The sequence below is a fragment of the Pongo pygmaeus genome, chromosome 9 (assembly GCF_028885625.2).
Source record: "Pongo pygmaeus isolate AG05252 chromosome 9, NHGRI_mPonPyg2-v2.0_pri, whole genome shotgun sequence".
Taxonomy (NCBI): domain Eukaryota; kingdom Metazoa; phylum Chordata; class Mammalia; order Primates; family Hominidae; genus Pongo; species Pongo pygmaeus.
The window spans coordinates 136081250-136107342 of record NC_072382.2 but is presented as its reverse complement, the minus strand read 5'-3'; the positions used below and the strand labels follow the sequence as shown (position 1 = coordinate 136107342).

Below are 26093 nucleotides of genomic sequence, written 5' to 3'. Positions count from 1 at the left end.
GAGATCACACCACTGAACTCCAGCCTGGGGGACAGAGCGAGACTCCATCTCAAAAAACAAACAAAAAAACATATTATTTAATTTTTATTATTTCTTTTAGAGACAAGGTCTTGATCTGTCACCCAGGCTGGAGTGTAGGGGCACAATCACAGCTCACTGCGGCCTTGAACTCCTGGGCTCAAGCGACCTTCCTGCCTCAACCTCCCAAGTGGCCAACCTCACTTCTCAAGCCTGGACCTGGTTCTCTCTTCTTCGGCTGCCCCGACATTAACTCCTGTAGTAAGTGGCCAACCTCACTTCTCACGCCTGGATCTTGCCAACCTCACTTCTCACGCCCGGACCTGGTTCTCTCTTCTTCGGCTGCCCCGACATTAACTCCTGTAGTAAGTGGCCAACCTCACTTCTCACGCCTGGATCTTGCCAACCTCACTTCTCACGCCCGGACCTGGTTCTCTCTTCTTCGGCTGCCCCGACATTAACTCCTGTAGCAAGTGGCCAACCTCACTTCTCACGCCTGGATCTTGCCAACCTCACTTCTCACGCCCGGACCTGGTTCTCTCTTCTTCGGCTGCCCCGACATTAACTCCTGTAGTAAGTGGCCAACCTCACTTCTCACGCCTGGATCTTGCCAACCTCACTTCTCACGCCTGGATCTGGTTCTCTCTTCTTCGGCTGCCCCGACATTAACTCCTGTAGTTATCAAAGCCCGTGGTACCACTTTGGGCTGCTCTCTTGCCAGCTCTGCAAGAAATGCTGGTTTCAAGTATGGTTAGGTCTTCAGCACTTCCCTGGTTGTAAGTTGTGGTTGTAGCATCATGTTAAATATTCCGGTCAAAAATATCTACAGGCTTATCTATACAGCCAGTTCTTTCATCCATGAGTAAACTAGGTTGGCACAAGCATCAGTGAACAGGGGAAATAGTGGAAAGGCTGGAAGGAGGACAAAGAGAAGAGATTTTTAAATCCTAGAAGACTATGAAGACTACATTCAGGAGCCAGGACGACCGAGTGGAAGTTTTAGGGGCAGTAATGGCATGGAGCCCTAATAAAAAGGGACATTCGGTCTGACTCAGTCTGGGTTGAGCAAGCTTTGGCGTGTCCACCCACTCTTCTCTGAGTTCCATACTCACCCATGCACTTGCCTGCTCTATAGTTCACGCAGTGTTTCAGCTGAGATGAGCGTCCTCCCAGCCTTGGGAACTTTCTCTCGGTATTCCTATCTTCAAACTTTCCTGTGTTTCTTCATTTCCCCGATGTTCCCATTTTCTCTAAGTATGGGAGTCATTCTTAGCCCTTCCTAGCATCATCCCACGTGTGATTTGTGGCCAGGTCTTCTCAGCCTTCCTCTTGATGCACCCTTTCCTGCCTTCGTGGAGTTAGTGCAGGCCCCGGCACTGCTCTCCTGTCCGGCATAACTGTCTATTAATAACTAGTCTCCCTGACCTGTCTTGTCCAACCCAGTACACTCCCTTCACCTCTACCAAACATGCTTTATGAAAAGCAGAGCTTTTAAGGCCCTTCCCATCTTAATATCCATCCGAGCTCTTCATTTCCATTTTTCACTGGAAATGAATTTTGCTATTGTTGTACTTGAGCGAGTTAGAGAAAACGCCACACTTTGAGATGAATTAAGAGTCCGTTTATTTAGCCGGTGGCCAAGAGACAGCTAACCCTCAAAGTTCTCTCGGCCCTGAAGAAGGGGCTAGATTTTCTTTTATACTTTGGTTTAGAAAGGGGAGGGGGGGTCTGGTTAAAACAATTTTACAGAAGTAAAGTAGGCAAAGAAGTTAAAAGGATAAATGGTTACAGGAAAGTAAACAGTTCCAGGTGCAGGGGCTTTAAGACTATTACAAGGTGATAGACGCGGGGCTTTAGGCGTTATCAATCGGACGAATTCCTGGGAACTGCGGATATAGCTTGCCACAGTATCTTATCAGTTAATTGCATTCTTGGATGTGCTGGGAGTCAGCTTGCACAAGTTAAATCCTTGAGGAAGGGGCTGCCAGTGAAAGAGCCAAGATGGAGTCTGTCTGGCTCTCTTAGCTAAGGGAGAGTCAATTCAGGTGGAAACAAGGCTAGGTGATTAAAGGAAAGGGAGAGTCTAAAAACAGGGTTAGTAAAAACAAGGTTAGGCATTACACTATTAAGTTCCTTACATATTTTGGAAATTATCCCCATATCAGATCTGTGGTTTACAATCACAGCTCATTGCAATCTCGAACTCCCGGGCTCAAGCCATCCTCCTATCTCAGCCTCCTGAGTAGCTGAGACCACAGGTGCACACCATCATGCCAGGCTAATTTTTGTATTTTTTGTAGAGATGGGGTCTCACAGTTTTGCCCAGGCCGGTCTCAAACTCCTGGGCTCAAGTGATCTGCCCCCTCAACCTCTCAAAGTACTGGGATCACAAGGATAAGCTACCACGCCTGGCCAATTTTATTCTTTTGTATGTGGATATCAGTTACTACAGAATAAAATCCAACTCCTTGGCATACAAGACCCTTTTACAGTTTAATATTGTTTGTGGGGATGGGGAGGGGGCACGATCACTTTCTCAGAGCTTTGGGCCTCAGAAAGTCTTGCCTCTGGTCAGGCTTCTCCCTGAGGAATGCCGTGGAGCACAGGCGCTTCCTGAACCCTGCCCTTGGGGCCTGAATCTCAGGCACAGAACCCCTCACTTAAACACTGAAGCCCAGACCCAACCACCTGTCTCGCCACTGCCCTGTTCTCCCACCTTGCCTTAGCTCAAATCCTTGATCACCTGCGCTCTCCCCTAAGCAAGCTCGGAACTGTGGGCAGGGAGGGAGGCAATACTGGGCTGCCCCTGTACAGCCTGTCTGCAGACCTGCCTGGATACCACAGGGCTCCCATGCCACCCATGTGTAGATATTCCTCCCATCACCAACCCTAAGCCCTGGCAGCACTAACCTGTTTTCAAATTCCATAATGGCATTGATTCCAGAATGCCACATAAGTGGATTACAGCGTGTTCCCTCTGAGTTTGCCTTTTCACTCCCTGTGCTGCTTTTGTTTTGTTTTGTTTTTTGGTTTTGTTTGCTTGTTTGTATGAGACAGAGTCTTGCTCTGTTGCCCAGGCTAGAGTGCAGTGGCATGATCTCGGCTCACTGCAACCTCCACCTACCGGGTTCAAGTGATTCTCCTGCCTCCACCTCCTGAGTAGCTGGGACTACAGGCGCCCACCACCTTGCCCTGCTAATTTTTGTATTTTTAGTAGAGATAGGTTTTTGCCATGTTAGCCAGGCTGGTCTTGAACTCCTGACCTCAGGTGATCCATCTGCCTCAGCCTTCCGAAGTGCTGGGATTACAGGCGTGAGCCACTGCGCCCAGCCATGAGTTGACTTTTGATGGGGTACCTTCCCTGTTACTGTGTGAGATTTGCCAGTAGCTGCAAGAAGCGATCATTGCTGATGATCCCTTTTTTCCAGTCTTTTTCTATTTGTTCAATAAACATTGAGTTCCCTACTATGTGCCAGGAAGGCACTGAGGATAAAGAGATGAATCAAATATGCTTCTCAGACTCTGATGACCTTCAAGTCTGGTGGAAGACTCTTATGCCCACAGATTGGTTTACAGACAAAATGGAAGTTTCAATAGAAACTTCCAGATTTTCTGTTGAAGGACCAGAATTTCTGTGTGGGAGGCTCAGGATCTTCATCCAGGTGAGGGTTGGGGAAAGTAACCAGTGGACTGTCTTGGAGCATTGTTTATATAAAGACTTGAGGCAATGGTGATGCCCATACTGAAATTGGGGAGGCAGAGAACTGAACCATGTCGAATAGCGCACACTAGAAAATTAACCCCAGGCCCCATCTTTCCTGGGCAGTGATGGCTGCCTTAGACTTGAGACACCTGCTTCTCAGCTGGGGTGGGAATTGGGCATCCCTTTCTTTTCTGTGGGACTAAATATCTCCTAGTGGAGGAAAGCTGAGATTCCTTTCTGTTTGTGGTGATACGAGGTGAGTGCTTTAGCACTCTCCCCAGCCCCAGGATGCTCTGGCTCCAGATCCAGAGACTGGGTGGAAGGGGCAGGGAGCCGGGAAAGACAGGGACAAGGAGCCGGTGCATCCACACTCGACATTCGCACGTGGTGGCAGAGAACCTGGGTTCTGCCTGCAGTGTGGGAGATTTGAGGGCCCTGCCTTTTCACAGGGAGGTTGCAGTGGCAAATTTTCCTCCACTCCAAGCAATGGAAAGACATTCTGTCACCCTGGCTGATTCTGTCCCTCCTCATCCACCTCTTGGTGTCTGGGGTTTATTTTCAGCTGGAAGGACTGGCCAGTTGGGCATCCCACTTCATTCTCTGGCCCCTGAGGGTCCCTCTCCTCTTCCTTCTGGTGTGGGTTACTAACCTGGAATTGCTGCGGTGGAGATGCACAGAGCCATGCTACTCCAGCCTGTTTACCGCACCACTGCGGCAGTCCCCCGTCCCCTTACCAGGTCCACACGGACATGGAGAGCTTCCAGCCACACAGGGGTTTTACTGACCACAATGCCCTGGAATAGCAAAGCTTTCTGAGTGCCAAAGAGGAACAAATCTGTGGTAAGAATAACGCATATGGATGTATTTAGGGCCAGGTGCGGTGGCTCATGCCTGTAATCCCAGCACTTTGAGAAGCCAAGGCAGGTGGATCACGAGGTCAGGAGATCGAGACCATCCTGGCCAACATGGTGAAACCCCATCTCTACTAAAAATACAAAAATTAGCTGGGCGTGGTGGCACACGCCTGTAATCCCACTACTCAGGAGGCTAAGGCAGGAGAATCGCTTGAACCCAGGAGGCAGAGGTTGCAGTGAGCCGAGACTGAGCCACTGCACTCAAGCCTGGTGACAGAGCAAGACTCTGTCTCAAAAAACAAATAGTACTTAGACAATGCAAAGTTTATGGACAGTGGGAAATTCACTGTGAAGCTGATGAAGCTGAAGCTTCTGGGCTCCTAACCTGTGAAACCTGTATATGGGCCCCTCCTTTTTTTTTTTTTTCCCTTTATTAGATAGGGTCTTGCTCTGTCACTAGTGCAGGCTGGACTACAGTGACACAATCATAGCTCACTGCAGCCTCAAACTCCTGGGTTCAAGCCATGACCTCCCACCTCAGTCTCCTGAGTAGCTAGGGCTGCAGGTGCGCACCAACACACCCAGCTAGTTTTTACATTTTTTACAGAGATGGGGTCTTGCTATGTTGCCAGGGCTGGCCTCAAACTCCTGGGCTCAAGCGATGCTCCCACCTAGGCTTCTCAAAGCACTGGGATTACAGGCCTGGCCTGTATGGATCCCTTCTTTCTAAGACCCTGGGAAAAAATCTTAGCAATGTGTTCATGTGCTTGTGTTTTTGTAAAATTGGCAAAAGGGAAATGCATTCCTGTCATTTACCCAGAAGAGAGGCAGACCAGAAATATTAGGTGTTCAGCACCACAGACTCCCAGACACAATCTTAAATACCTTAAAGGTCCTGGGAAGAGTTGTGCTTTAGACCTTCAGCCTGCCACCCGCGTACGTCTAAGAGAGCCCTTCATTCTCTGGAGGGCTCACTATGTTCATTTATGAAAGAGGTTAATAATGCTAATATTGATTGAGAACGCTTTGCTTGATATGCTCTGTTCTAAGCCCTTTATTCTTCCTCTTGATTCACCAACCATGTTATGAGGTAGGAGCTTTTATGATCTCTAGTATACATGGGGAAACAAGCCGAAGAGAGTTGTGGTAATTTTGCTTAAAGCTGAAAGCGACCCAGTGAGCCAGCAGTCCCATAGGTAGTTTTTTGGATAAACATAGAAATTGACCCTCTGGTGTTAAAGCTTGAACCTTATATTTGTTTTATCTGAGTTCCTTCCTCAGAGACCTTCAGGCCTCTCAAAACAGGTATCAAAGAACTGGAACTCACCAGATCACTACATCCAGACAACGAGATGCCAGACCCCTCATTCATCACAATTGCTTCCGTGCCCCTTCCTAGTTCCTGCTTTCTTACACATCGGTACATTTCTTCCCTGGTATAGGACTCCCTAGTTTTAGTCCTCAGGGAGATGGATTTGAGACTGAGCTCCCATCTCCTCTGCTGCAGCAGCCGATTAAAGCTTCTTCCTCTCAATACTTGTCATCTCAGTCACTGGCTTTCTGTGCAGTGAGCAGCGGGACCTAGATTGAATCCCTGGAGTTTTGGTAACAAAGCCACACAATTAGTCAGTGGCAGAGCAGGCAATCACATCTAGATGTAGGAGTCTGGATCCGGGGCCCAAACTGTGGCTGCTGGCAGCACTGGTAGTTGCTGTTTTACTCCAGTCAATTTCACGCTATGATTTCTTGAATGTCTCCTCTGTGCCAGAACCTCTCATAAAACCCGAGAGATCGATACGCAGAAAATGCTTTGGAGGAATCTTAGTGTTTTTAAAGTAAAAGTATTATTGGATCAGCACTAAAGTAAAAAAGGCATTTCTAATTTATCAAATCTATAAAGGAGGAAAATTTTAAGATACATATATATATATACTGTTAGATTTTCCTCACAACTGTAATAATTGGAGGCAGTTTGAGGAATTATTAGGATTAAAACCACGTGGAAATCCAATTCTGACCTAAGTCATGGTGTTATGACCACAAGGCCTCTCATGCCTCAGAGCACGGTGTGTATGCCTTTGTTCTTGCCGCCTCCTACTGAAATTGTGTCTCCTGTTTCCCAGCCCCCAGTCCATTAGGTCCGTCCAGCGAAGTTGTATTTCCTTACCTGTATGTGTTCTGCACCCATACGGCCCCTGACACACAGGCTTTTCCTTAAGACATTTGTTGTTCTGGTTTTCTTGCTGCTATTTATGAAATAGACAAATGAACAATGTTATAAATTAGCTCAAAGTTCACGACGTTCTTGCTACGTTCGTCAAATCCCTTGCCAGGGCACTGGGGAACTGAAATCTCTAAATAACTGAGAGTGATACTGAGAAATGCACTTTTATATGATTTCACCAAAATCTTATGAAGGGGACACATAGGAAGACATTAACATAACATTTGTTTTTGCTTTGAGTCAAAATAGAAGCCTCTCAGGACTGGAACACCAGGAAGCAGCCTGACTACTAGCGAGGTCTTCAAGTTCCACAGCAGACAGGTCTGCATTTGCTAACACTTGTCTTTCCTTTCACCTTCCACATTCAGCGTGAATTGCCCCATTCCTTGACTATTTCAAGAACCCATTGACTGGTATGTTTTATCTTCTCTTGCCTCACTCATATTCACCCCACATATACATTCCAGAACACTCTTATGAATGAATCAATCTCCTATCTTCCGCATTGAAAACCTTCCATAGCTCTCCACTGCTTACCAAATAAAGCCCCACCCTTGGCTCTCACAACTCTCCATCCGGATTCAACTTCCATTTTTCTTCTGCCTCATGCCAACCCCAAACCACAATTAAACCAAAGTGTAAACAGCTTTCACATAAATCCTGTACTTTTCCTGCTCCTGGGTCCTTCCTGTCTGAAATTGACTTTCTTGATTCTATGTTTTCATAAAATCTTTTTTTCTTTTCTTCAGAGACAAGGGTCTCACTGTCACCCAGGCTGGAGTGCAGCGGTATGATTGTAGCTCACTGCAGCCTCAAATTCCTGGGCTCATGCAATCCTCCCACCTTAGACTCCCAAGTAGTTAGGACTTCTGGTGTGAGCCACCATGCCTGACCACATTCTCATAAAAGCTTAATTTGAATCCCTTCCTCCCTCATCACTTTTATAGGTTGTTGCCTTCTCAGCTTTATACAGATATATATAATTACCTTGCAATCCAGCTCTTAGATCCTCTCTTAAATAAGGCCTTGGACGGCAGAAATACATTTTAAACTTTGTAGTATACCCACGCCTTGTCCTCCTGCAGTGCCCAAAAGTTCCTTCATTCAAAAAAGATAGTATTTGTTGTTGTTACAGACACATATTTTCTTCTCTCTAAACATTGGCTTGTAGTTAATGTCTTGTGTATTTTTTTCAATAGGGATGAGGGGATGGAGTAACGTAATAAGTTATAACAGTTCCCCTGGCTGGGCACAGTGGCTCACGCTTGTAATCCCAGCACTTTGGGAGGCTGAGGTGGGCAGATCACTTGAGGCTAGGAGTTTGAGACCAGCCTGGCCAACATGGTGAAACCCTGTCTCTACTAAAAATACAAAAATTAGCCAGACGTGGTGGCTTGCGCCTGTAGTCCCGGCTACTTGTGAGGCTGAGGCATGAGAATCACTTGAACCCCAGAGGAAGAAGTTGCAGTGAGCTGAGATTGTGCCACTGCACGCCAGCCTAGGCAACAGAGCAAGACTCTGTCTCACAAATAACAAAAACAGCAAACAAACAAATAAACAAGGTCTCCTGAAGTCCCATCTGTGAATCTCACTTTAATTCTACTTTCATACATCATAAACAATGCTTAGTTTGCAAAGTTATTAATAATTTAAGGAGCCTGCTTTTTAAAAGCCAAATTGGACGAGAGTTTTATTATTCCAAAATCCAGTTAAGTGTTTAATCAAATACAATTAAACATTTAAAATAAAAATCAACTTTAGTAGAACCAGAGGTGGTGAAGGGTAGATTTTATCAATGTGATTAAAAATATTTAAAAAGAGGAATAACTTCAGAAAAGGAAACAAAAACACAAAAAAAATATTCAAAGTGTTTATCAGGAAGAGAAACACTGAATACCATTCCTAGACCACAGGCTTCTTAATATGAAACCCAACGAATATTCAAAATTCAAAAGTCTCAGCCCTTGATATTGAGGCAGTCCAGAAGTAGAAATATACCCTAAATCACAGCTTAGGAGTAAGTTTCCCAAATATCCATTTTATCGTGATTTACATTCAGAGATGTGCTATCCAGAGAAACCTTCTGCATCTGTAGCTGTGGCACAGAGAACGACACAGACAGGAGGGCATTCCCCCATTTCCCCTTCGCACAGCTTTGCTCTAGAATCAGGAAGAGCCTCAATTAAAGTCCCCAGGCCCCTAGAGGAGGGATCCAGTGAACCAGCAAAATGCAGATTAGTCAAGATAAAGTGGATCCAAGAAAGGACTTTCATGGTTTGACGGTGAATCTTCACTGGTCACCTTTCCGGCATTAGGAAAACAAGGTAGTAGTATGTGTTCTTCTGACATTTCTCATCAGGCCAGCTCTTCCGGTTCCACTGGGGATTATGCCCCAGTCCAAGACCCGATGCTGCTGCCAACACACAGGGTGCAGGTCCTGCCCTAGAGGAGCTCAGCCCTTGGGTCTAATCCATGATTCATTTGGAATAGAGCGGCCCACATGGCACCACTCAACACTGACTGCAGTCGCACTGAACACCAGGCCAGAACAAGTGTGGGTTCTACTCCTGAAGCAGGCTTCTAGAGATCAGTATCCTCATCACTTCATTGCTACCTGTAAGAGGGAGGAAGGAGGAAGAATTTCATAGCAGCAAAGTCTGAGAGTTTAGTAAAGCTCTGACCAGGCTGCTCCAGGCCTAGTTCAGAGTAGCTGCAGATTTAAACTACAATCATTGCTTTTAGCCTGGGAGAGATGAAATTATCAGACTTCTCTACAAAGTACTGAAAAATGTCAGGAAATAATACTTTTTTAAAAACTTCTGATGGTAAAAATGCTTATATAAAGTTTAAAAAGGCAGAATAAAAACAGTATATACAGGATAATTCTAATTAAAATTAAAAATGTACCAACAAAGGCAGAGTAAAATGCCCAAAAGGAGATGTACCAAAATAACATTCCGGATGTGGAAACATGAGTGAATTTTTTTCTTTTACTTTTCTTTTGAGACAGTCTTGCTGTCACCCAGGCTGGAGTGCAGTGGTGTGATCTTGGCTCACTGCAACCTCTGCCTCCCAGGTTCAAGCAATTCTCTTGCCTCAGCCTCTTGAGTAGCTGGGACCACAAGCATGTGCCACCAGGCCCCACCAGGCCCGGCTAATTTTTTGTATTGTTTTTAGATGGAGTCTCACTGTCACCCAGGCTGGAGTGCGATGGTGCAATCTCAGCTCACTGCAACCTCCACCTCCTGGGTTCAAGCGATCTTCCTGCCTCAGCCTCTCGAGTAGCTGGGATTCCAGGCGTGCACCACCACGCCCAGCCAACTTTTTATATTTTTAGACAGTCGGGGCTTCACCAGGTTGGCCAGGCTGGTCTCGAACTCATGACCTCATATGATCCACCCGTCTCGGCCTCCCAAATCACACCTGGGATTACAGGCGTAAGCCACCGTGCCCAGCCAATTTTTTGTATTTTTGGTAGAGACGGGGTTTCACCATGTTGGCCAAGCTGGTCTTGAACTCCTGGCCTCACGTGATCCACCCGCCTCAGCCTCCCAAAGTGCTGGGATTACAGACATAAGCTACCGCACCCAGCCTACTTTTCCTAATTTTATAAGGTTTCAACAATAAATACACATTTCTTTGGTAATCAGAAAACTGATTTATAAAAGAATGAGAACATTTTCCCTGAAAGGAGGGTATCAATTATTTGCTTCATTTTTAGCAGTGGCCTTTAATGCAAAAAGAAATATAAACCCCCTCGAGGAATCAGTAGTCATATCGTCTCAAATAAAGCATAAACTGTAGATTTATCCAAAAGTAAAGTCCACGATGAAACAAAGTGATACAGTGATGAGTGCCCCGATTCTTCTGTAAGTGGGTGACGGTGTGGCCTAAAATAAATGTTTTCCCGCTTATTACTGCAGGGTGGAGACAGAGTCAGAATGAAGGCGAAGTTTCCTGCGCACAGAAAGCTCAGTGAGAAAGCAATTCCAAGAGTAATGGAAGGAAAACGACTCTGGGGAATTCAGTTTGAACACTGGCGACTGAGCCCATAAACATCTTTCTGGAATGAGGTTTGCAGAAGAAAGCAGTAGTCTAACCTGTGGTAGCCTGTGACTCTGACACTAACACCAGAGTGGTGGGTCTCAAAGTGTGGTTCTCAGACAAGCTGTGGCAGCCTCACTTGAAGACTTGTTGCAGATACAAATTCCCAGGCCCACACTAGACCCTCTGGAGCAGAAGCTCTGGGGTTGAGGCCCGCAATCTGTGTTCCCATGCCCTCCAGGCGATTCCAGCACAGGCTGAGGTTTGAGAAGGGTGCTGTGAAAGGGGCAGGGAAGCCCCATCATATGATGTTTCCAGCAAGGCAGCCTCACGTTGCTTCACTGAAGTCACTCAAAGAAGCCTCTGCCCCTCCTGCTTTTCCAAGAGTCGTGTCATTTCAAGACTTCCACACTGGCTGTAGAGAGTGGAGACAGCCAGGCTCCGAGCCCAACCCCAACGGCTTCCATGTTTCCTAGACAGAATGTCTGTGACTACCAAGAAGATACTCATATACTGATGGTTTATTTTATTGAAAAATACACTAGCAATATTGAATCAGGTATCTTTTAGGCCATCTGGCTGATAATCAATATAGAGCTACTGATAACCATACTGGCTCACATCTGCCTTGTACATCACTGTTCTTGGATCCCTGAGAACCACGTACTCTATAACCTTAGAGAAAAGCCCCGGCTGTAGTTTCAACATGCTTTCTCATCCATGATCTCAGTTCACCCTTCTCGCAAATCTACAGAGGAAAAGGGCAGTAGCAGAGCGATCTGATGCCCACCCACGGTGACGAAGCTGAGGCTCTGGACTCCAGGCTGGAGCTGTTTTTGTGCACCAAGCCCCTGCCAGAACAGCTCTGCACAGAGGGAGGGAGGAGGAAGCCTCGAGACAGACAGGGCTTGACTGGACCCTGAGGCCCAGGAGGCATGGGGACAGACACAGTGGGGAAAGCAGCGATCCTACCCCCGTTCTGAAGGGAAGAGATTAACCTCTGGCAATTTTTACCTTCTAGAATCTGGTGGACCCTGGAGTCCCGCACGTACTGCTGAACAGCGTAATCCTTCAGGTAGCCGTAGCCCCCGTGCATCTGTAAGGCCTGGTTGCAGATCTGCAGGGAGACAGGGACTAGTCTTGGACTCTGGGAAGACTGTGGAGCAAGCAGCTTCCCTTCCTACCCCAGCCCACGATCTAGCAGCCAGCCATAAACTAATGAAAGAACCACAAACAGCCAAGCTCAAAGAGGGCCTCCACATTCTGTAAGGTTAGAGACAAGGGAAGTTCACCTACTAAACTTGTCACTTCCCCCCAGACAGGCGACTCAAAGCCCTCTACCCCTCTCCCTTACTACCTGCCAGGCAGAAGCTGCCCACAGCCACCCTGGCTGCGATGATAAAAAGCTACGGTTCCCCCTAGTGGCAATGCAGCCTGACAATGTAAACATGGCAGAGTGCTAAAGTTGGGCTGCGGTGAACCTTCCAAAGGTGGTTTCTCGCCTAGAACACAACCAAACAACAGTGACATAATGAAGTGTATAATGGCATGCAGCAGGCCTAAAAGCCAGCGATGAGAGCTCCCACATAGGCCGCTCATGAGTTAATTTATATCCTTAAGCTTAAGGTGATCCTTGTGGGATTCCAGGAGGGCTGGGTTCCAAAGCTGACTCATGTCTCTCAAGACCCCTGGGCCTAGCAGCTGTTTCCTGTCCATCCAGGAAAGCCAGAGGAATCACTTACAGCAAAGCATTCATCTGTAGCAAAGAGCTTGGCCATGGAGCACAAGGCCACTGCATCTTTCCTCTCTTCCTGCAGAGCCACTGCTGCATTGCGGATCATCAGCCGCGCGGCCACCAGCCTTGTTGCCATATCAGCCAGTTTGAATTGCAAGTACTGCAGCACAGGGAGAAGAGAACCAGACAAGACTGAGGGGCTTAGACCAGCACCTGGTGTAGGAGCCTTGGTAAGACATCTCTGAGGCGCCTTTTCTAAGTGATCCAAAGCTTCAAAGTCTCTTGCTTTTTCTACAGAGGAAATTTATTGCTTTTAAGTGCTAAGTCCACTTCACTCGCCCGACACTTTAATATCGTTAAAGATATCCTGAGAAAAGATGGACAGAAATAAAGCACAAGCTCTGGCTAGGACAGTGGTGGGACTGACAGGAATTTCCTGGCTTCTCTCCTAGATGTGGGCCCTAGAGCAGGCCCCGGGCTGCAAATAGTGCAAAGCCATGTGGAGGCAAGGGAGAGGTTACCTGGTTACTGGCCAGAGGCTCTCCAAACTGCTTCCGGACATTGAGGTGGTCTCGGGTGAGGATGACAGAGGCGTGGGCAGCCCCCAGGGAGCAGGAAGCTAGAGGGGAAGAGCACCGACGTTCCAACCGAGCTGGAAAACAGCACTGCCGGTCCCGGACCGCTACCTCCCTGCCACACCCCTGCGTGTCTCACCAATATTGATCCTCCCTCCGTTCAGTCCTTTCACGGCAATGAGGAAGCCCTGCCCCTCGCTCCCAATTCTGTTGGCCACAGGGACGGCACAGTCTTCGAAGATCACAGCTCGTGTTGGCTGGGAGTTCCACCCCACCTGGCAAAAATCAGGGACTGTGTGGTTGCCCAACAATCCAGCAGGTAGGGCGGCCTTCCCTCGGGACAGGAGCCTGTGAGGTATGGACCCACAAGAACTTAAAATGAGGAAAAAGAAAAAGTTCAGGTTTAAAGGCCTGTCAGCACTCACAAAGATATCTGTTTCAGCTAAACATTTTCTAACTTATTAAGAGAATCTACTTTCTAATGTCTACTCTACCTGACTAACCTACAAACACTTCTCACAACTTCTTTTAGGATTGTGACACCAACTGCCCCCAATTTCAGTGCCTCTAATTGAAAACCACAAACTATCTACAATCTCCCAGTTCCTCTCTGGCTCTGAAAATACGACTGCCTTTACATCATTTCCTTGCTCTCTTTTGTTGGCAGGATAAACTCCATTTCTAAGCCTTTTATTGAAGGTCTTCCTGCCCAGGAGTTAGCGTGGGCTTTGCACACAGTAGAAGCCTAGGAAATGGTTGCTGTGTTGCCACAGAGAAGGGTGCTGAAATGCATAATGCTTTGCAGTTACAGAGGACCAGGAAGGGTCCTGTAGGAGAATACGGAAACCCGAGGAGCTGTGAGAAAGAGGTACACTTAGGGGTCATTTCATTACCTGCCTTCTCTCACAAAGTCCCCCAGAACAGTACAAACTAGAGAGAGGTGACTGCTTTGAGCATCTGGCCTAAAAAATCTGAATGGGTCTTGAGCCCTTATTGCCAATTACGGTTACATAATCACAGGTCTCCTGTTCATGCCCTGGCCATGGCGGTTCTTAATAACAGAAGTATCTTACTTTTCAAATTACTTACAGTACCTAAGTGTCCTTCTTAGGTTGCTGAAATACCCACAATCATCTCCAATGAGTTTTACTTTATTTTTAATCAAAGAAGAAAAAGGGACCACATGCCTTCCATTACTGAGACTTGTGGTCAACACCAGGTCTTCTCTAAGTGTCTCTTCCTGGAGCAACAAAGTGCACCAACGTAAGAAGCTGGATAAGGAACACAGGCCAAAAGCAGAGGCAGGAGAGGTCAGAACACTAACAGGTGGCTTGAAGAACTTACTGGCAAACGTTGTCACTTTCCCCAGAGGCCCAGTGTTTATTTAACAATGCCCTGTTGTATTTCATATGCTCCTGTTGAAAATCCTAATAGAAGCAACTGCTTCAAAGGTAGGTTAGCAAGTATGCAAACCTGTTTTCTGAAATAGAGCAGGAGTTGGGCTGGCAGGTGGCAGAGTCTCATAATCTGAATTGTTTCCTGTCCAACAGCCACTCACCTTTTTCTCCTTCTTGCCAAAGCTGAGGCCAGGGGTCCCCTTCTCAACAACTATGCATGAGATGCCCTTGGGGCCTGGTCCTCCTGTTCGGCACATGACCACATAGATGTCTGACTCACCAGCACCACTGATGAAGGCCTGTGGGGGTAGAAGGGGTGCAAAAGGACGAGGGAATGCTTGAGTTCTCACAGCGTCTGGGAGCCCCACTGGGGTCCTCCTAACAATAAGGTCCAATGGCACAGACACTGAGGTGGGGTAAAAGGTAGCTGCACTGACTGCGGAATCAGAGACACAGTTGAAGAGAGTATAAAAAGGATAGACAAAAGTCAATGAAATGATCTGGAATCAGATTAGGAGAGATAGAAACAGTGAGAATAAAGAAAGAGAAATGGGTCAGAGGTTCTCTTCCCAACACATAAAAATCCTATGGGAGTATAAACCCGCAGATGTGAAGGAACCAGAAGATGTCAGGAGGAAGCTGGGAACAATCTCCGAAGTGCTCTGGGAGGGCGCACGCTAGTACCTTGGAGCCACTGAGGATGTAATGGTCTCCCTGTTTCTTAGCGGAGGTCAGAAGAGAGGCAGCATCACTCCCACTTCCTGAGGAGGGATCAAAAGGCAGCAGAGAGAAGGTGAGAAAGTCAGTGAGGCCGAGGGAGCCCAGCACAATTCTATCTTCTAGGAAACCTTCCCTAAACAGACACTGCTCAGAGTGTGCCACTGCAAAACCCAGGTGGCCAAAGGAACTCTCTGTACTTGGTGGAAACTGCTCATACCAGTCAGGCCACTGTCTACCTCCCAACACACCAGATAGGCTTCTTGGTCCTTGTGACATCAGGTCATAGGACTCTATGACTCCTCAACCAAACAGCTAGATAAACAGTGGCTCAGCGTGTCAAGAGGCTGGAAGGGGTGCTCGGTAACGCCATCTGAGCAGGAACCCTCTCCCCCTGCTGTATCTCAGTGTGCTCGGTCACGCCATCTGAGCAGGAAGCCTCTCCCCCTGCTGCATCTCAGTGCAGTGTGGCAAATTCACCTGGTTCAGTGAGGCAGTAGGAAGCAAACTTCTCCATGGTACAGAGTGGTGGGCAAAATTTGTGCCTCTGTTCCTCATTTCCGAAGCTATCAATCATCCAGGCACACATGCTGATAGGTACACCAAGAAGAAAAGACAATGACAGAAATAGAGATGGAAAAGAAAAAACATTGGGGGAGAAGGTGAAGGAGAACAAAGGGCAGGGCAGTAGAGTAAAGCAGAAGAGTGGGAAGGGAAAAGTCGCAATTGGGAAGATTCTTTAAAGGCAAAGGCTGGATTAAAACATATTCCTGGAATAAGGACTACCCAGAGATAACCAGGCTGAGGTACTTCTCACCAGGACATTTGTACTACTTCCAGTTAGGTTACACGAGCCTCTAAAAATCAGAGTTATATGTACTTTCTATTAGTAGTTTCTATTACTTCCTCAAATCACTGGCAGTTCCATCTTTGGATTGAGGAAAAGGGTGAGAGGGGCCGGGTGCGGTGGCTCACATCTGTAATCCCAGCACTATGGGAGGCCGAGGCAGGTGGATCACAAGGCCAGGAGTTTGAGACCAGCCTGACTGACATGGTGAAACCCCGTCTCTACTAAAAAATACAAAAAAAAAAATTAGCCAGGTGTGGCAGCATGTGCCTGTAATCCCAGCTACTCAGGAGGCTGAGGCGGGAGAATTGCTTGAACCTGGGAGACGGAGGTTGCAGTGAGCCGAGATCATGCCACTGCACTCTAGCCTGGGCGACAGAGTGAGACTCCGTCTTAAAAATAAATAAATAAATAAAAGGGTGAGAGGACCCTGATCACTCTGTTGGAGAAGTCTCCTGGTACCAGCTCAAAATAAGATTTCTGAGAAAGCTGGCTGACCTGATTCCCTAAGCAACACACAGGATGACAGAATCAAATCCAATAGGCAGCAACAGACCTAGCGTGTACTTATTTTATTTATTTTTTTTGAGACGGAGTCTCGCTCTGTCGCCCAGGCTGGAGGGCAGTGGTCTGTCTTGGCTCACTGCAAGCTCTGCCTCCCGGGTTCACACCATCCTCCTGCCTCAGCCTCCCGAGTAGCTGGGACTACAGGCGCCAACCACCACACCCGGCTAATTTTTTGTATTTTTAGTAGAGACGTGGTTTCACCACGTTGGCCAGGCTGGTCTCAAACTCCTGACCTCGTGATCTGCCTGCCTCGGCCTCCCAAAGTGCTGGGATTACAGGCATGAGCCACTGTGCCCGGCCCCTAGAGTATACTTTTAAGTCCAGTTCCTTGAGGACACTCAGCTTCAAAAGATCAATCTTTTTCCTACGAATCTGAACTCTCACAGTCAGCCCGTGTAAGCACTTCATTCTGCCTTCCAAGCTTGGGCACTCACTTGTGGATGCTTATATAGGCTGTGGTGCTGGTGCAGCCTGTAGCCAAGGCTTCAAAAATGACAGAGGTATCAAGACGTGACAGCCCAGACCCACCCACATCTGTTTGTACGTAGACCCCTCCGAAGCCTAGCTGGGCTGCCTTCCGCATCACATCCACTGGGAACAGCTCCTATGTACAAAAGAGAGCAGGGTGATCAGCAACTGATTCAGAGACGGCCTACCTTTTAGAGGGTACAGTGAGGGGATTAGGATGCTTGCACATGCGAAAGCATATGAATTCTCTTAATATGCCTGTTTGTCATCTTACAGTGGTTATCAGTTAACATGGGTTCTGTAAAAATTTTTTCTGGCATTAAGAAGTTTCTTTTTATTATCTATAGAACTGCTTTAGTTTTATATCCAAATCTTTATTCAACTGACAAAAAAAAAAGTTATGTACAAGATGATCAGGATGCCTTCTAGGAAAAATCATCCACTACCGGTATTCTTACTTGCCGTAAGAGTTGGCAAGTGGAGAAGACATTTAACAATTACATTATCAGGAGAAAAAGATAAAGGTCTGCCTGAGACATCTGTTAGAACGTCTAAGCACAAGAAAAACTCCTACCTTCTGGTCCCACTCTGCCATATTTGGAGCCATCTCTCGGGCAGCAAAGTCAAAGGCCACTTTCTGAAATTCTTTCTGCTCTTCATTAAGTCCCACGGAAGCTGTGGGCAGGATTGCATATACTCAGTTCTAGGACAGGGTCAGGGAAGGGTGTTGCCAACAAGAAGCACCATGAAGTTGTGAAAGTGGATCTACTGTAGTATTTCCCATACAGAGTACGGCCTTTAACAGCCAGAGAATGGCATCTTCTATCATTATTCCACTTGTCATATGGAGAAACGACAGTTCTAGCACACATCCAGATCAACCTAGAACAGGATAGGGGACTTCCAGACATCTCTTATCCTAGCCACTTAGTAAAATGCAGTTGTAGACCTAGAGGTTGAGACCACAGTGCTAGAACTTTGGTCATTATAACTGACACTGAAGAGCACTATGGGCTGGGCGTGATGGTTCACGCCTGTAATCCCAGCACTTCAGGAGGCCGAGGCGGGCAGATCACCTGAGGTCAGGAGCTCAAGACCAGCCTGACCAACATGGAAAAACCCCACCTCTACTAAAAATACAAAAATTAGCTGGGTGTGGTGGCGCATGCCTGTAATCCCAGCTACTTGGGAGGGTGAGACAGGAGAATCGCTTGAACCCAGGAGGCAGAGGTTGCAGTGAGCTGAGATCATGCCACTGCACTCTAGCCTGGGTGACACAGCAAGACTCCGTTTCAAAAGAAGAAAAAAAGAAAAAAGAGCACCATGGGAAGACTATGGCGCCACACTTGACAATAATTTACTTCAGTGCCTACAAGCGATGCAGTCCTTACAGAAGAACACAAGTGCAGGTGCCAGAGTCTGTTCCTTGGGGCAAATCTGGGCATCAGTAATGGCTGGCTATGTGAGCCTGGAGAGGGCACTGCTTTCTGTGATCAGTACTCTCATTAAAATGGGAAAGTCAGAAATGAAGAGTTCTGAGGATTAACGATTAGGCTGCCTTGAGAAACTCAGAGCAGAAACCTATGTTGGGTATTACTCTCAGGAAGAGAGTTAGGGATAAACAATTCATGGTTCTCTGACTGGGGTCAGGACATTTATTTACACAATTTTGTACAAGCGTTGCTGTTACTGTAGACCATGGCTCAAAGATCATTTCCAAAAAATGTTTATTGGGTGTTTACTAGGTAGCAGTGCTGGGGTTACAAAAATAAATATGATCCAGCCAGGCGCAGTGGCTCATGCCTGTAATCCCAGCCCTTGGGGAGGCCAAGGCAGGTGGATCACTTGAGGTCAGGAGTTCAAGACCAGCTTGTCCAACATGGTGAAACCCCATCTCTACTAAAAATATAAAAAGTAGCTGGGCATGGTGGCAGGTGCCTGTAATCCCAGCTATTTGGGAGGCTGAGGCACAAGAATTGCTTGAACCCGTGGGGCAGAGGTTGCAGTGAGTTGAGATTGCGCCACTGTACTCCAGCCTGGGTGACAGAGTGAGACTCCATCTCAAAAAAATAAATAAATAAGATCCACTCACACAAAGGATGACTATTTCAATCCTAGCAAGAGCTCATTAAATGTTAACAAATCTTCTTCTTCTGTAAATGGCTACTTCCTAAAACAAATAGTTCAAGGAACCACAGGCTTAAGAAATAAATCTGAGTTGCATTCTAATGGAAGGAAATAGTTTTATGAAAATCATATGCATAAGTAAACACAAGTTCCCAGAAGGAAATACACTATAAAAACAAAACAAATACCACCACTCATGAACTTTGCCAGTTACTAGCAGAGTTCAAGATGCTAACACGTAGTTACTAGCAGAGTTCAAGATGCCAATACATATACACTAAAAAGGTAAAGCTAAATAGAAAAACAGTCCAAATGAAATGGGAAAAGCCTTTTACTGCAGAGCCACTCAAGTGTAGGCAAGATGCAAACAACAACAAAACCCACCTCTAAATAATTCCTTATCTGCTTTGGTATCAACCAGGGTAAGCTGGGTTATCAAATTCTAAGCGCTAGGACAGGGCAGCACCTCTTGAATGAGTTTTAGGACATTCAGAAGAAAACAGTATTCTATGCCTTACTGTACTTTATAGATCTGATATCTAAGGGACTTATTCTGTTGTGAAGAAAACTGTCATTTATTTAAAATAAATTTAAAAATATTTCAGAAGAAAAAAGTGTTTATAAAGATTCTTGGCAGAGAAGTCACGAACTGGCCGGGTCTCCACCACTCCTTGCTACATTCAAGTTACTGTTCAGCCTAAAGACACTCAAGTTTGTCAGCTCTGGCAGTTTCCCACTAGCAATAATAATTATTTTTCCTGCTTGAGTTTCAACACTAAAAGTGTCTTATAGCCAGAGGTGTTAAGATACCAAATCTTCGTGTGTGAGCAAATCTTGTATGACCTGGAGTTCTTGTTCAGTTGTCACCATCAGCGCCCAGCCAGCTTCTTACATTCTCACTGCCTTTATGACCTACTGTCATGATTAAAAACCAACCAACCCAACAACAACCAAGCCCCAAATTTCTTCACTTCTCTAAGCATCCGAGGGTGACCGGCCGCAGGAGGACCCGGGCCGGGGTGACCGGCCGGAGGGGAACCTGCGGGGGGACGACCGGCCGGAGGAGGACCGGGGCGGCGGTGACAGGCCAGATGGGGACCCGGATAGTGGTGACCGACCGGAGGGGGCAGCCGGGCCGGGGGTGACCGGCCGGAGTAGGGAGCCAGGCCAGGGGGGTGACTGGCCGGAAGGGGAGCTGACGCCGGGGTGACTGGATGGAACGGGGAGACTGCAGCCCCTCGCGGACATATGTCCGCCGGGGTTCTGGACACCTGTCCTCCTGCCCGCCCAGGAGATCCTTACGGTCGATGCAGGAGCTCAAGCTCCGGTGGCCGGTCTGGAAGAGGGCCCGGAGACCGCCGGGCAGGCAGCCGAGGCGCGCCCCGAGACGCCGGCAGCCGCTCCACATCACAGCAGCCGCAGCTCCGCGTTCAGCTAAGACTCTGAACGCCTTTGACCTCCGTAGCGCTCGCACTGGCGGGACCTGCGACCCGGCAACGCCTGTCCCACTGCAGCCTGGGGGTTGTAGTCCTCCCACGAGCCGTAACCACCCAGGTGCCAGGCGGGCTCCCAAAGGGCCAGGACTACAATTCCCAGAAGTCCTCGAGGCCTCGGCGCCGCAGAGATGCACCGCCCACCGAGCGCCGCGGGGTCGCGCTGCACTGCCTGCGGCGCAGCGGAGGAGGACCCGTCACGTCTGCGGAGTGGTGGGTCTGTAGCCAGCAAATTACTTTATCATCTAGATTATCCATTCAATTGATCCTAATTAGCAAGGATAACAAGGTAACACAAGGCTTACTTATATTCACCCAACAAAAGTGTCTCTGTGGAGCCACTTCCCAGTGAACTACATACTGAGATAGGGGTTCCTGGATGAGAAGGACCAAGGACAGAACCGAGAAGAGTTTAGGGGCAGGTTATGCGAGATGGAAATGTTGCAGATAATGGAGGGAAGGATTTGAGGGGCTCAAACACGGTGTCTGTGTTTCGCAAAAGTTGGAGACATTCTAGGCTGCCTCTCGTTGCCTCCATCTCGCTCTGCGCGGGTTTTGGAGGACATTAGCATTCTTTCTTGTATCTCCGTTGATTCCAGAATCTTCCGCACTTCAGTCCTCTGCAGGGTGACCATGTCGAGACCTCGGAAGAGGCTGGCTGGGACTTCTGGTTCAGGTGAGCTGCCCCTAGGCTGCACAAAGGCAGCCCAAGAAAAAACCTTTCTCGACGAGCCTGTTTAGTACTCTTCATTTTTCACTCCCTGCTTGTTGAGAGAACCCTTTGTGATATTTTTACTCCATTATCCTTAATCACTCTCCATTTTCTTTACTTGTCTCACCAAGCTCCTACCTAGAGTTCCTTTTTCTTGTTTATTCAGGCAATGGTTGTTACGCACAAAGACTATTTGCGATACCAGGTGGCGTGCTAAAGAATATAGAGCGCCTGCTTGCGGGTAAACTACAAACAGATGTGATGGGGTTCGGGAGAATGGATTGTTAAGGTTATAGAGGGAGGAATCACAGGGAAGGCCTCGAGAAGGAAGTGGAATTTGAGCCCAGCCTTGAAGAATGCGAGACTTAACACGGGAAAAGTTTACTACTAAGAAAACGTGATGTCGTTTTTATAATCACAAAGATGGATTGCATTCTAAGTGGATGGAGGAGGAGGCACATTGGAAGGTACAGAAGGTACCTCTTTTGGGAATGATAGGGGTTCCAGATATACTACAGCACACTGTAGTTATTTATCAATATGCGGTGTTTGCAGTGGGCCTGTTAACTCCTAAGGGGCCATTAGGAAACTAGGTTAGGAAGGTATGCTGGGTTCAGAGCATTAGACAGCCATAAATGGTATTTAATGACAATTGATGTAGGGACTTTGACTAAATTCAGAGGCAGTATAGTCATTAAGTAGCTTCAGATAGACCTCAGTGACAGGTGCTGACCTCATATCTTGATTCCACCATTACTGGATGTGTGATCTGGAGCATGCTTCCCAGATGAAGAGTATAACATCTCACAGGTTATGTAGATTAACCGAGTTAGGGTTAGGGTAACACATAGACCTTGGGCCCTGTCATATAGTAATTTAACAACTTAGCTACTGAATGCCTACTGTGTTCCAGGCACATTCTAATTGTCTTGGGATGAAATCGAATCATCACCATTTCTACAGTGTCCTGAATGAACTGTTTCTTTCAACTTTTATTGGCACCTTCAAGGAGCAGAAAGGAGACGGGCCAGGAGCCACAGTGAGCAAGAAGGAAAGAAGTATGAGATGAGAATAATAATGCTTTTATTGAGCATTATTGTAATGCCAGGCATTGTCTAGGCCCTTTGTATTATCTCATCTAAGCTTCAAAGTAGTTGCAAGTAGGTGCTCAGTTTCCTCTTTCCTATGCAAAGGCATAGAAGAGAGAGTGAGGAAAGGAAAACATGTATTGACTACTGTCAGGACCTTTAATCCTGAACAACCCTGTAAGGTGTTCTTATCCTATTGAATAGATAATCCAGAAGATACCCTGTAAGGTAGGTATTCTTGTCTAATTTTTACGGATAAGGAAAGCTTCTTAATAGTAAGATTAAGTTCCTACAGCTGGTAATGGATCCATGATTTGAATCCAGGTCTGACTCCAAAGCTAAGCTTTTTCCATTAGGAAACATTGCCTCTAACAAGCATGATCTTTTCTTTTTGCTTCTCCTATTGCAGACAAGGGACTATCAGGAAAACGCACCAAAACTGAGAACTCAGGTGAGGCATTAGCTAAAGTGGAGGACTCCAACCCTCAGAAGACTTCAGCCACTAAAAACTGTTTGAAGAATCTAAGCAGCCACTGGCTGATGAAGTCAGAGCCAGAGAGCCGACTAGAGAAAGGTGTAGATGTGAAGGTGAGACCCTTGACCTGTCTCCAGTCCCTTCATGGTGTTTTTTAAATGAGAAGTGAATATGGGACACCATAGGGTTCCATCCCCAGCTTCTTATCTTTGAAGGGAAGGAAAAAGGTAAAAATGAATAAAATCGGCAGGGTTTATTATCAACTGGTTTGTGAACCTGTCCATCTAGGGCAGGGGTTGGCTAACCTTTGCTACAAAGGGCCAGAGAGTAAATTTTGTAGGCTTCTGCGTGTTACAGTCTCTGTTGCAACCCTGCCCTTGTAGCAAGAGAGTGGCCACAGATAATAAGTAAACAGCTGTGGTTGTGTTCAAGTTCAACTTTATTCACGAAATCCAGCATGGGGTTAGATTTGCCCTGAAGGCTATAGTTTGCCAACCTCAATCTTAGGTTACCTTTTTCTGAACACCTGCCATGCTCCTAGGTGTCTCCCTGCCAACAGTTGATGTATATTTCAGGGAATTTAATATAGCCTGGGAAAAATATAAGCAGAAATATTATAGAAGAAATATAAAGTAAAATGCAAGTAACTAGCAGATTACTTTATCACCTAGATTATTCATTCAGCTAATCCTCATAATTAGCAAGGATAACAAGGTAACACAAGGCTTACTCACATTCACCCAACAGAAGTCTCTGTGGAGCCACTTCCCGGTGAACTGCATACTTCCTCTATAGCCAGTGTAGGGGGGAACTCACTGTAGGGGAAGGAACTGTCTGCTTCCATATATGCTTACTAACTGGCCAAGGATTGTTTAATGATTGAATTTATTTCCTCTTGCCTAGTTCAGCATTGAGGATCTCAAAGCACAGCCCAAACAGACAACATGCTGGGACGGTGTTCGTAACTACCAGGTAAGAGGGTAAGGAGGAGGTCCCCTGAGACCCAGGTGGGATAAATGCCTGCCTCCTCCTCATGACTTACTCAGTAGCAGAACCTCTTGGCCAAGGTTGCTTTTTCTCAGAACCAAACCGATAATGTATTAAAAAATGCCTTAAGTACTCTGCATGAAATTTTCAATTGGCCTGTGTTCTGGCCAACGTCCTGGTAAAAGTCTGGGTGTCCTGGCAAAGGGGAAGGACTTTCTAATGAATTGAGAAGTTGCAGACAATAGACAGCCACCTATTAAAACCAGACTTGATTTCTGCTAAAAGCGAGTACTTTCCAGCTGGTGGGAGGATAGTTACTCTTTCTTCTTCCCTGAGGCAGGCTCGGAACTTCCTTAGAGCCATGAAGCTAGGAGAAGCAGCCTTCTTCTATCATAGCAACTGCAAAGAGCCAGGCATCGCAGGACTCATGAAGGTTAGTTGGGCAGGTTTTGGTGTGAATCCCTTTCCCTCCAGGGAGACTAACTTAAGTAGATATAAAGGGATATACCTTAATTAGGCAACAAAAAAGTACACTCTTCCCCACCCCATCCCCCTTGTACAGGAATAGGGAAAAACTGCCCTGGCCCCTTCCTATATGACAACTCAAAGCAGGCCTTCATTCAGGTCCCACTAGCACAGACTTCACTCCACCTCTAAGTCTTGATCTCACTCGAAAACAGGCCTGATGGTAGCTCCTCCAAGCTTATCAGGATAAAATTATTAACTGTGCAGGTGGGAAAAAAACAGTGGTACCAGTAATAACCTTTGCCATTTGTTTTTAGAGCATGTTTTTAAGACTTGTAAAAACAGAGTTGATTTCCTAGTCTGTATATTAGACTATATATTATTTCAAAATATCTGAGCCCCCATTGGCTCTACAGCAAGGCAGACGGGGTAAGAATGTGCAGGGAAGAAATGAAAGTTGGATATGGATTAAAGATTGGCTGTGGAGCTGACTGCAGGCAAATGATTCAAAACTTTTGTTTTGGTTTCAGATCGTGAAAGAGGCTTACCCAGACCACACACAGTTTGAGAAAAACAATCCCCATTATGACCCATCTAGCAAAGAGGACAACCCTAAGTGGTCCATGGTAAAGACCATGCTTTCTATTTCATGACAGGGGAAGGATGAACAAGGAGGGGAGGAAGACGATTGGGGTGACTGTAGGTCAAGGTACACAGCCCAGCACTTACTCAGATGAGGTGATACTGAGATAGGAGCTTCCTGCAGGCGGTTAAAAATACAGTGGGCACAATCAGCCTAGACACATCTTTCTATCATGTACACTGTTGTCACATAGGTGGATGTACAGTTTGTTCGGATGATGAAGCGTTTCATTCCCCTGGCTGAGCTCAAATCCTATCATCAAGCTCACAAAGCTACTGGTGGCCCCTTAAAAAATATGGTTCTCTTCACTCGCCAGAGATTATCAATCCAGCCCCTGACCCAAGGTAAGAGTGGGCCCTCTCCTTTATTGTCCATATACCACAATGACCTCATGAATTCCCACTTACTAGCTGGTTAAACTTGGGCATGGTACTTCACCTTTCTCAGTCAGCATCCTCACCTGTAACATCCATGAGGGAGGGAATGTGGCCTGAGTTACCTGTTACTATTACCCAGTACTCTACAGTGCTTGGCACCTGGTAAATAGTTTTGAACGAATGACTGCTCGCCTTTGTATCATGTAAAATGTACCTGTGCCTGGCACAACTTTCCTGTTCAAGAGGAGACATTAAGACCTAATTCTTCCTTTTTCCCTTTTTTTGTAGAAGAGTTTGATTTTGTTTTGAGCCTGGAGGAAAAAGAACCAAGTTAACTGAGATACTGCTGCTGGAATGGGCAAGACATTGCTCCAAAGTCAAGCTTTTTTCAGACAAAAGAAGGTGTGAGGGGGCTTGCTTGGTATGCTCACCTGGGCTTGTGTACCTCAGTGGTTTTTGTGTACTTTTTTCAATAAAATATCAAAGTTGAAGAACTTTTCTTCTAAAACCACACTGAGTGCAGTGGGAAACTCCCCACTGCAGACCTCTTACCTCCAAGTGGGCTCCTTTGGCCGCT

The 26093-nt window shown here is 46.7% G+C and overlaps 2 protein-coding genes across 11 annotated transcripts; one reads left to right on the top strand and one right to left on the bottom strand.

The window, feature by feature from the left end:
- Window positions 1–8461: 8461 nt before the first annotated feature.
- Window positions 8462–20776, bottom strand: ACAD8 (acyl-CoA dehydrogenase family member 8). Of its 4 annotated transcripts, none has more exons than XM_054441441.2 (11): window positions 20579–20776; window positions 17724–17824; window positions 17116–17285; window positions 15748–15857; window positions 15235–15311; window positions 14712–14849; window positions 13293–13428; window positions 13100–13197; window positions 12586–12738; window positions 11858–11960; window positions 8462–9413 (listed from the first exon to the last, which is right to left on the bottom strand). In XM_054441441.2, the coding sequence occupies exons 1-11, from the start codon at window positions 20682–20684 to the stop codon at window positions 9361–9363; spliced, it is 1245 nt and encodes a 414-aa protein (XP_054297416.1). In that variant the 5' UTR covers window positions 20685–20776; the 3' UTR covers window positions 8462–9360. The 4 variants fall into 4 exon arrangements, with proteins under 4 accessions (XP_054297416.1, XP_054297415.1, XP_063527707.1 ...); XM_054441440.2 differs by lacking the exon at window positions 8462–9413 and adding an exon at window positions 10434–11315 and having other exon boundaries at window positions 20579–20710; XM_063671637.1 differs by lacking the exon at window positions 8462–9413 and having other exon boundaries at window positions 10434–11960; window positions 20579–20710.
- Window positions 20711–26010, top strand: THYN1 (thymocyte nuclear protein 1). Of its 7 annotated transcripts, none has more exons than XM_054441446.2 (8): window positions 20711–20986; window positions 21369–21445; window positions 22979–23157; window positions 23948–24016; window positions 24372–24464; window positions 25027–25122; window positions 25333–25483; window positions 25805–26010. In XM_054441446.2, the coding sequence occupies exons 1-8, from the start codon at window positions 20901–20903 to the stop codon at window positions 25849–25851; spliced, it is 798 nt and encodes a 265-aa protein (XP_054297421.1). In that variant the 5' UTR covers window positions 20711–20900; the 3' UTR covers window positions 25852–26010. The 7 variants fall into 7 exon arrangements, with proteins under 7 accessions (XP_054297421.1, XP_054297422.1, XP_063527709.1 ...); XM_054441447.2 differs by having other exon boundaries at window positions 20885–20982; XM_054441449.2 differs by having other exon boundaries at window positions 20921–20986; window positions 21386–21445.
- The last annotated feature ends 83 nt before the right edge of the window (window positions 26011–26093 follow it).